The sequence below is a fragment of the Haemaphysalis longicornis genome, unplaced genomic scaffold (genome assembly GCF_048455015.1).
Source record: "Haemaphysalis longicornis isolate Haplotype H1 unplaced genomic scaffold, Haemaphysalis longicornis Haplotype H1 scaffold_6, whole genome shotgun sequence".
In the NCBI taxonomy this organism is placed as follows: Eukaryota; Metazoa; Arthropoda; class Arachnida; order Ixodida; family Ixodidae; genus Haemaphysalis; species Haemaphysalis longicornis.
Window position 1 is genome coordinate 101,125,782 of NW_027526407.1, and position 11,345 is coordinate 101,137,126.

At 45.9% G+C, this 11,345-nt stretch overlaps 1 protein-coding gene across 1 annotated transcript in view; it reads left to right on the forward strand.

Moving 5' to 3' along the window:
• LOC144141815 (uncharacterized) overlaps positions 1–8,169 on the forward strand; it is a 28,330-nt gene extending 20,161 nt beyond the window's left edge. The window contains exons 5-6 of the mRNA XM_077673306.1: positions 3,798–3,863; positions 6,204–8,169. Coding sequence (XP_077529432.1) covers positions 3,798–3,863; positions 6,204–6,382 — 245 coding nt within the window. The 3' untranslated portion in view covers positions 6,383–8,169. The remainder of the gene's footprint in view (positions 1–3,797; positions 3,864–6,203) is intronic.
• Positions 8,170–11,345: the final 3,176 nt, after the last annotated feature.

The following is an 11,345-nucleotide window of genomic DNA, read 5'->3' on the forward strand; positions in this document are numbered from 1 at the left end:
CGCTGTGTGATGAGCGCCAATCGGCTCTTGCAAAGGAGATAATTGAGATTAATTATAATGGTACTAGGTATACTGACTCAGCTGATATTGCCGGTGCATTCCATGCTCATTACAGCAGGTTATTTGGTGGGTCCAATGTCGTGGGTCAAGAGCGTGGCTTTCATTCTCTCATTGGGGCACTTCCAAGGCTTGCGGATGATGAGTGTGCCGGGGTTTCCGGCCCTATTACACTGGAAGAGGTTAAGATTGCCATCTCTTCCCTTAAGACAAACAAGACCCCTGGACCGGATGGACTGAGCGGGGAATTTTATCAGAAGTTTTCTGATATCCTCGCTCCAGTCCTCTTGGACATATTCATAGCCGCATACGATCACGGTGTTTTGCCCCCTACCTTTTACTTAGGGCACACAGTGTTAATACCAAAAACTGCGGATGAACACAAGCTGAGATCTGTAGAGGGCTATCGGCCAATCTCTCTCTGCAATGTTGACTATAAAATATTCGCCAAAGTTTTATCTAACCGTCTTCAACACGTAATTTCTAGTTTAGTTGGTTCTCACCAAACGTGCGGTATTCGGAACAGAAGTATTCAAACGAATATACATATTCCTCGTTCTATATTGGAATGCGTGTCTGATTCGGTTGAACAGGTGGCCCTTATCCAAATTGACCTTGCGAAAGCATTTGATCGGGTGTCTCACGACTTTTTATTTGCACTTTTGGAAGCGGCTAATGTAGGTGATGTGCTATATAGAGGCATTCAGCTTTGCTACAAGAATTGCACTACACAACTTGTCGTCAATCGCATCCTCTCGAAGCCAGTTCAGATCAGATCGTCTGTTAGACAGGGCTGTCCTCTATCGCCGCTACTGTTTTCACTGTACATAGAGCCTCTTTGTGTTAGCATACAAAAGAGTCAAAGAGTACGTGGTTTTTCGTTAGCGTCATGTGAAGTTAAAGTTCTTGCGTATGCTGATGACATTGCCTATTTTTGTGTTGACAAGCGTAGTGTTCACGAAGCCCTTGCATTGACTAAGGAGTTTTGTGACGTGTCTGGAGCGGTCATGAATATGGAGAAAACTAAGGGGTTTTGGCTTGGCCTGTGGGGAACCAAACCTTCCAAATTTGCAGGTATTAATTGGGACAGCACACCGCTTGAGTACCTTGGCGTGCCTTTGCACCAAATAAGGAACTCAGGACCACACTGGTCTTCAGCACTCACGCATGTCAAGCGTGCCTCGCAGGCATGGATGGGGCGAGAACTTTCTGTATTTGCCCGTGCGCAAGTCTGCAATGTCTTCTTGGTAGCAAAGCTTGTTTATGTGCTTCAGGTACTGCACTGTGCGCGGGCGAAAGTCCAGGCTCTACACAGAGTGTTTGCTACCTTCGTGTGGGGATCTGAATGGGAGCCAATGCGCAGAGATAATTTGTTTCTTCCTTTACGGTCTGGTGGTGTTGGGTTAATGCATTTGTTTGTGCACCAACTTGTGTCTCGGTTTTTCTTCTACAAGTCGGCGGAGCATCCATTTTTACGTACTGTAATTCAAGAGCGCATAAGTTACCATTTGCCGTTTCTCCTTGTTTCTACGGGTGAGGTCAACCAAAAGCCGCCATGGGGTTTTCTAAAAGAAGTTGTAGATACTTTTCATTTCCTTACTGCGCGGTTTTCTCTGGAGTACCTGTTTAGTCTTTCAAGGACAGCTATGACGAACACTTTAATTCATAATCTATTCCCCGTGCCTCTTTATCGCCAGCCATACTTGCGGGACCATACGAATAATGTTTTAGACCGTGTCAAGCGTATGTGCGTGCCGCCAAATGCTAAAACGTTTTTCTTTAAGCTTCATTCGCAAACGCTTCCAGTTAAAACATGGCTGCGAGACAAAGGAATGTCGATCCCTTGGTCAGACAATTGCCGCTTGTGCAACCAACCAGAAACTATTGACCACTGTTTTGTGCTGTGCCGTGACGCGGTGTTTTTCTGGGACGTTTTGCAACGGACACTAAAAAAGGACATTGACATCACCCCATACACCATTCGCTTCTTGCCATTTGAGGACGTTAATCGGGTGCCGTATGACGTTTTTGTGCTCCTAGGTTTGTTTAGCTTGTGGAAGTGCCGCATGACTGATCGGCATGCTGAACCCCCTAGGCCGACCAAGGTCATTTTTCGGGAACAGGCGGCGTTGGTACGGAGCGTTTACGTCGCGCAGAGTGATCCACCAGAGTGGCTGCATCTTTTGGATGCGTGCGTTTGCTTGCCTGAGTTTTGAATTGGTGCCGACCTTTGTTAGACTGACGGGCTTACCCTTTTCTGTCTGTTAGTGTTTATATTGTGTGTCAATTGTCTTGGCTGACTTCTCTCTAAAATTTCTATGTATTAAAGAAAAAAAAAAAAAGAAAAAAAAAAAAAAAAAGGTCTCGTGGTCTAGTGGACTGGGGCGCTAGGTTTGTTGTCGCAAGTGTTTTGCTAGTCACGAGTTCGAGTCCCCGCGGGTACGTGCTTTTTTTTTTGTAAGTTAACTTTTTCGTTTTCTGCCGATGTTTTCTACATTAAGTTCACCTTTTTTTGGGGCCGCAACGTTCATGGCTCCACGAACTAGTTCACAGAACGCGCGCAGGCTGGCACTGGCACGCTAGCGAGTTCTCGTTGGCGTGCTGTTGCCATAAGCACCGACTGCTTGCGGGTAGTGGGCACAGGCCAGAATGAACAGGCCTTGACCTGGTGCGAACACGCTTTTTACGGTACAGGCATGAGTGAGGCAAGCTCCAAATATGGGGGCAAAGCGCATGACATTTGGGCGTCTGCGGGTACGCGGAGGGCGTCCATGCACTGCGTAGGCCTCGGCTAGTGAATGCTACGATTCCAAGCCGTCCTGGGAGGCTTATCTTTATGCATTTTCACAGCTGACAACATGGCAGAAGCGCGGTACGATGAGGTATTGAGAATGCTCATCCAACAACGCCACCAGTTGTGCTTTACAGAACCGAAACCGAAACCGAAACTTATTTGGTTGCTCACCTTGGGCATCGTCCAATCACGGTGCCCGCTCCTCCTAACGTCACAGCTTTAGTTGGTGCGGCCGCCGCAAACCGCGCATGGTAGTTTTTCTTCTTTCGCGCTTTGTAAAATAATTACCGATTTGTCAACCGGATAAACGATGAAAAGTGTGCTAATTTGAGCCAGTCTACACAGTCCAAGCAAAAACGGGAGCTTGACAAATTCACTTCAGTGTCCCTTTAAGGTTTGCTTGCACCTGTTCTTGTCCTGAAATTTCGTTTCAGCTTACAGTCACGTTTATAAATCTCCCCAGCTTGGTCAATGAAATTCCACATCAGGCGACGTAAAGGTTACTGATGTTGAGTCTGCCATTTTATTACAATCCAGCTAAGTGTGGGCAGATATGATTTAACAACGTGAAGGTAGGATCTAGTTGGTATGCCATCATAGGAGTTTTATGCGCTAAAATTTTCAGGCGACGGACTTGAAGGACACGGATACGCGTATGGAACGGGGAGAAGCGCATGTCTTTGTCCATTATGCCTTTCGTCTATATATTGTGGAGTTTGAAAGTCTTAGAAGGGAATAATGTGCTGGGTGGGAAAGCAGTAGTTGTGAATAAATATGATTCATTTTCAATCATTGCGGAAGAGTAAGTAATCACTACCTCATAGTTTGGAAGGTTTGCTTTTTACTGAACTGTACCTCCTATGTTTTCAGCAGATTTTGCAACTGTCTTTGCTCACTCGTTTTAAGCGGACAATTTGTACCATTGACGCAAATTTTCTTCATCCAGGTTTGAAAGAACACGACTACGAGCTTATAAAACCTTTCAATGGGTTGGCCTACTACTTTGAGATAGGTGAGATTTTCTTCATTCCTTAATCTTTCCTGCCAGCCGGAGCTGCCTTGTGTAGCACTAGGGAACACGAATGTTTTTTCAAGCATGCTGTCGGCGATTAAAGTCGAGACGCATAACTTATTGCGGTGAAGACAAATCCTTGTTCAGTTAAACTCTCGACATTCTTCATGACGACAACGTCGCAGTGCCAGCACTGGGGATGGTACTGCGGGTGTACATCAGGCTGCTTCTCATGTTTTCACACCAAAGGCTTATAGATCTCATCACTCGCGTCAATTGGTTGTAGTAGTCCTCTCTGTAGAAAACAAAGAAATATAAACAATAGGGTTTGTGCGGGATTCAAATGAAATCGCACCAAGCGCCGAGTGCGGAACCCAGTGCCGTATTACGGTGCTAAATTGGAAACTTGTCGTAGAAGAAGCAAGAATTAACGTGGTGCAACCTGTGTCACAGAATATTTGATTGCGCATGTGTAGAATAGGTTCACGCCTGCCACAGATATCTCTTATTCCGGGGAGCTGTCTCGTGAAATGTGGCTAGTTTTCCTGTCGATATTGTTTCTGCAAAAGAGAAACCAATGAACGCGAGGAAAGGGACCCAAAGATAATAAAGCTCTAAAGAACTCTCACAATCACTTGGGTTTCCCCTTCAAAACAAGTGGGCCGACTTCAGTAACCCTGCGAAATTCCATCGTTTCTCCATACCTTTCCATAGTAAACGTAAGTCCTCTATGGTACTTGCAGTACATGAACTCCATGATGAGCACGTGGTGTAGAAGAAACGAACATGAAGACCTTTTTTTTCACCCGCGACGGGGTTTTGCCTGTGAGCTCATGACTTCGAACCTCTAGAATCGTGAGCGCTGCCACAATTGATGGTTGATGACCAGGTAGGAAAAGATCACAAGCTCAGAAAGTTTCTATGCTACCCCAAAAGAACTATAAAAGGCCATCACATTCTGTGCTCAGAGGTGAAGGTTACGCAAATTCCAAATTTTTGTTTTATTTAGTGAGGCCAATGTGATTTGCCGAAGCAGCGAGCAAAAAGACCCGTTTTTTGTTCTTTAGGATGTAGCAATGAGGGAATCAAAGATAGAGAAACGACGAACGATACTAACCGACGCTAATCGGCATTCACAGTTTCCGCAAAGAAAAAAAAATAAATGGAAAAAATAATTGCCCTAACTTACAGACTATTGGGCGAGATTTTGTAAGAAGCGCGTTGCTTGTACTAAGAAAGGTGTATGTGAGTTTGCGCCGAAAATATTTGTAATCGGTTTCACATTATCTCACTTTCTGTATATGCACCAGAAACTTCCAAAAGCGCTTTTAACCCCTTTCCTGTGAATCCCCATTCCGGGCATAACTATATATTTGGAGGGGTAACAAGGCATAGGTAAATTGTAAAAAGTTTACGAATATGTCTATCCGAGTTCGAGAACTGTTATGTACGCGTATCGTAAATATTGCGCTTTCTCACAATTTAACGCCAAATTTCCAATTTGATATAGGTTTTGTGCTCTTTTCTTATTGTTTCCGGGTGCATAAATGCAAGGATCTGTGTTATTCATTCACACTACTCTTCCACCCCTTTGTCACCTTTTCTGTCTCGCTAATCCTATGTTGAAAATTTTAAGTTCGTGTAAACGCTTGGACCGCCCGGCCAGGCAAGTGCGAATAAGATGCAGATAGGTTATAAATATCTCGCTAATTATATTATGAGTTAGAGAGAAGTAACGAACATAGAGGTGACGGTAAAATTGCAAAGACGGCTCAGGCAGCATGCATTGTGACATTTTCTTGTTTTTTGAATGCCGTTTAGTCCTACGTCATTTTCTTTTATTTCTTCTTTTGTGTATGCCATTTGGCTATATTTTTGGCCTTATATCTACCTGCCAACACACAATCCGTTATAACCAAAAGAAGGAAGGATATCGGCAAGCAGGGCGAATAAAGTGATTCCGCAAGTCGTGCAAAAATTTAGTGACCTAATCTCTTAAACGTGCTCTTCATCCACCAAAAATGGCTTTGTAACTTGCTTAACCGCGGCCAGCTCTTGCTAGATGCGAGGCCCCGATTGTGAATTCCGGGAGTCTACCGTAAAAATTGTTACAGCAACGAGACACATCAGCGAGGCGTCTCCAACAAACTTAAGCGTCTACATCCATTGCTACGTTGCTGCTTTCGGTAACACGACGTTCATCACAGTACCATCCACACCACATGTAGGGCTTAAATTGTAAAAATATCTATTTCGAGGAAGTGTCTTTGTATACGTTTTACGAGTGTCCAATCTGTTATTATATGTTTTTTTATCACGCTTTTATCTTTACGCGCACAGTTGTGATCAGTGACAATGACCTGACGCTCTACAAGATCTACGACACGGACTCATCGTGTGGGAATGCTGCAGTGGTGCGCTACCGAGAGGACCCTCAAAATCAGAAGGGCTTTGTGTTCACCAGAGATGTCCGAGAACCGACAGTGAACTGTTCCATCACCTCGATGTGCCCATCGTAATCTCAGTTCTAAAATACTTTTGGGCCAGCATATTCAAAACGTAAACTTACATTAATGTTGCATGGTTTGTTGTAAAACTATATGTTTGTTTTAAATATTTGCGTCCTCGTAGAAGTAGTGAAATTCTTGTCAAACGGTGTTTAGCAATCATGGTTGGAGGTCGCACATTCTGTATAGCCACTCCAGCACCCTAATTTTAAGGCAATGATTCATTTCATAGGTGTTAGCTCTAAGGTAACCTAAAGGAGCAGTTGTACACACTTGTTAGAGAGTGCCAAACCTTTAACTATTGGCGTGTTATCGCATGTTTTCGGAGAATTGCTGAATAAAATTCTTGATTTCTAGCGTCAGTCACTGTTGAACCTTCTACACAATACTTAAGAGATGTATAGCGCAAAAAAGACGAAAGACTTAAAAAATGCACGAGAGCAAAGTCCTTTGTCTACTTGGCGCTATACATCTCTTAAGTATGCCCGACAAACTAGCCCAACAACGTACCTTATTAGAATTCTACACAATGTTTTGCCGAGATCTTACAGCAAGGCTAAGTCCCACAATGACGCCGTGTTCACTACAAATTATCCTTGCGTAAGTTTTGCAATGCAGTTGGTTGAGTGTTAAGGTGTTGCTCGCCGACCAAGAGCTGCTATTTGTTGCCCTCTAGAATATAGAAATAAAGAATCTTGTTTTGTTTCCTTCGTTGGATTACATCCAAAACCATCGTCGTCAGTTGAATTCCGGGCTTGGTCCCGCACCCTGGTTAGTGAACACACCTACTGACAAGGTCCGTCTATTCTAGTTCAGTAAATGACGGCTGAACTGGCGGAAGAGCTCTCAACCGATCTTCCTCACCTCAAAAATTTAAATGAATGGTGAAGAAAGCCCAGCAAGATCTTATTGCACGTCTAACACAGCACACAATGGTACCCCTTAAAATACTTAACACAAAAAATTGAATGCCACAACAAGATATTGCATTTCTTTTTGCAAGACACGTCGGGAGAGACACCGCTAAAACATTTAGCTGCGTTCAAGTTCGTTTTTTTATCAATGTTATCATACTTCGAACCTTTAGAAATGTATTGCTTTCATTCAGAGCCATCTAAGTACGGAACACGGAGATAATCAGTACAAAATGCACAATATTTTATCTCTTTATTATTTATCTCGATTTGTCGAAGGGTTCTAAAACTATGCCTGCCCTTCGCCGCATCGAAACGGATAGCTACGACCTGAGGCTCTTTTTTGAAAGTTTTGATGATCGACTAACGCGGGTGTCGCTTTCTTGATGGTCGTGCATGCATTGTGCGGTGCACTTCCCAAGGATCTCAGAAACTAGCCGTGTTGCGAAGGCACTGGTAATAATTCTGACAGCCGATGGAAACCGACTGCCGGAGTATACCTTCGCTGTCTTGCCTCTGCGACCAACTTCCGTTTGGTATAAGGAGTGACTGCCCCATAGAAGGTGTGCGATTGGGCCGCGAATATCAAGAAATCGTCGTTCGGGAGGCCAGGGATAATTATACAACACAGATTAGCCGGTGTCATGTTGCGCGTTCGAGGTCCGCTCATCAGTCATCATATCTGATATAAATTTATGCCAAACACAACGTTACACCTTCAACCTACGGCTGCTCCACAGAGGTGCTTAACTCTTGGACAATCATCAAAAACATTGTCTCTGCACTTCTTTATTCATTCGGTGTTTTTAACCAGTGGTGTGTTTTTCAAAGGTTTGTGTATGATTGTAGTGAATTTCTGTGTGGAGAATATTGTGAATGTCTGTATCAAATGTTGTAAAATATCACAATAAAATGACTGCATGGTTTCACAGGCGATTAGGCTTTCTTGGTGTTTTTGATGGCGTACAACAGGGCGCGTTTAAAAGGCGTCCACATCTATTTGTGCAGATAGAACATTTGCGTGGATGATTTCCTCTTAATAGAGCAATTGGGTATTATGAGCCCAGTTTTCATTGCATAATGCAAAGGAAAGAAAAAGGAGAATAAATGCATGCAGCTAAGAACAAGACGACTGCGTATTCCTGGCACTGCGCAAAAATATACCTGTAGTTGCTACGATAGCGAGTCGTTATGTACAACGCCCCACGTACATCTCTCTCACGTGGCTTCCCTACCGTGGTTTTTCGGCTGGGCACTGTAGAGTTGAAAATCTGCCAAGACTACTCGGAAATTCAAAAATGCACCCAGTTCCAACCTGTGTTCAGTCTTCTCTAACCGAGAGATGGTTCTCTTCTGTCGGTTTGAAAAACAACGGAAGCGCTTTTCGGAACGGCAGCGCTGTCGCCAAAATACTTCTAAAGTTTGCCCAGATGAATCGGCATCTAAATGTTAGCGGCTATAGACCGCCTCCCCTCTCCCTCCATCGGAAAAAAGGAGAAAAGCCTGCCTCTGCGAGACCCTGCGCCACCTATCAGCGGGACAGGGAACCACCAGTGAGGTGGTTCCCAAAGGAACCAATAGAAGACGTCTGCTGGTCTGGGAGCCAGCTACTAACCGTTGTGGAAGAAGTGAGTGAGTGAGGGAAACTTTATTGAACACTCATGTTAAAGCACATGAGGAGGCAACCCGTTAAGGCGCCAATACAGGCCGATGGTTAGTTAACCAGAGCTTGAAATGGGGCTAGTTGGTTTCTTACTCGGAACATTGCTGGCGCTAGGCGGGACAAGGACGACGAATTACACACAACTGGAGCGCACTCCTGGAGTGCGCTCCAGTTGTGTGTAATTCGTCGTCCTTGTCCCGCCTAGCGCCAGCAATGTTCCGATGGTTAGTCTTCGGTAGAGGCATCCATGGACATCCCAGGAGCGACTCGATCCAGGTCCCGGACACTTCCGGTGGTCCCTTGGGCACTGTTCTGGTGGGCTCCTCCTGTCGTTGACTTGACGGCCGTTGTAGCTCCAGTGCTGCGATGATAGTGTTGACCGCCTGGAGCTGTGTGTCTACACTCTAAGAAATCGGGGGAGCAGTTGAAGAGTCCAACCGTCATTGTACTCTTGCAAGCGTTGGTGGGACTCCCCTCGAAAGCTGCGGGGAGTTGGATGCAATGCTCGCTCCGCATGAGGAGGAGAGAAAAACTGACCGCGTACTCTTCTCATGCGCGGCGGAGTGCAGCCCCAGTTCTGCTCCCGCACCACTGAAGAGTAAACCTGCGCATCGTCTCCCATCTCCAGCACGAAGAGTAGAATTGCAATTTCATTCTTGTCCAGTGCTGGAGTAAGCATGGAGATGTACTCCTGCAATCTGCGCACACCAACTCATCAGCGATGTTTTATTTGCATACGAATATATTATATAAAGCGGTTGTGTAAAAAGCGCCCGATGACTTCTGCCGCGCATTCTAAACGTGCAAGAATATGAATTCGTGTAACGATTGCTCGCAGCGTTCAGTGGCGGCAGGCGGCAAACCGAAGGAACTAATCTACGGACCGCTGCAGACGGTCGCTTTGAAAGAGTTTGATAGACGTACGCTTGTCCTGCGCCTAGTCGAGCTAAAAAAAACGGATTGTAAATCTGAGATCGATTGAGAAAAATGGTGTTGCAAGAAGTGAAGTCCGCGCTCCTCTGATAGCTCAAGCTTCAAGCGCAACACGAACCGGCCGACCCAACAACCGTGGCTAGTGTCGCCGAGATAGGCATGTACATACGATAGCTTTTATTAGGCTAAATAAAGGAAATCCGTATACATAACTGGTATTAACAGCAATATGGGGCCTATCTGCAAGATCGGAGTGTGAGGAATAGGCGATACCACTGCGAAGGCATCTCAAATACACCCGCTACGGTGAAAACTATCTCGTCGGCTGACGAGCGACGATAAAAGCGTACACACTGATCGGTTGCTGGAACTCAAGCGCCTTTGTTAAGCAAAGAGAAATGAAGACCCCCCCCCCCCCCCGCGGCGGCGCAGGCGTGGATCACGATACGTAACGCGTCATACATCCGGGGGATCAGGTAACGCGAACCGCCCGAGCAAGCGTGAGAAAGGCACCTTCAGCGAGCCACTAAGTGCGCGTGTTCTGCAAAAACCTACACAGGCGGTGAACCCGCCAAGGCCGGACGGGCGACTTACAGGCCGCGCCAGAACGTGATGTCAATGTGCTACGAATGAAGTGGGCTTTCAAGCAGACGCTTCGTGCAACATGGGAAGTTGAACCTGCCCTTATCGTCATACTTGCTTCGACACAGTATACGACGCGTGTTGGCTAACTGCTGGCCGCTTGTGCGTCAGCGCGACATCATGCACACGCGAGCAAGTCTACTAGTTTTTCTTTCGGACCAACATCACAGCGGCGACAGCGCTGAGGCCGATTTCGGAACTATGCGCACTGTGTAGCGATGCGCGCGCTATGGCCGGACTGTATCCGCGGCCGTCGCAGGCTTCGCGCCTTGAGCTTGGGATCTTTCGCAGCTATTACGACCTTGGATTTATCTACCGGACGAAGAAACGCTGGCGGGAAGTAGAGGTAAGTAAGCCATTAGTTAACCTCGTATTCTTGTCTTGTGTATTTAACGAAGCAGAGTTACTCTCGGTACTTCGGTCGGCGGAAGCGGTTAGTCCTAACGTTTTCGTGACTGATTTTGACCGTTGCTTAGTTTTGAAGGGCGGCTTTTGTACCCGTGTGCAAACAGCGTCGATTCTTGCACCGTTTCAATCCCTGTGATTCGTGAAGTGTTGGTATCCTTGCGGAATGTTTTCGCAGGTAGGAAGCATGGTCGCGCGAGTAGTCGCAGCGCTACGCTGTACTCTTAGCTCTGCGGCTAGGGTTAGAGTGGCGGCCGTGCAGTAGCTGTGGCTACCTGCGCGGCTCCAAAGAATTGCGTACAATAGGCTGAGTGATAGGAGCGCGTCTAGCGCGTGGTATTCATTAAATTACAATAATTTTAGTGACCGCCGCGCGTACAGCAGCAGACTGAAATGCTGTTCAGACAAGTTTTTTTAC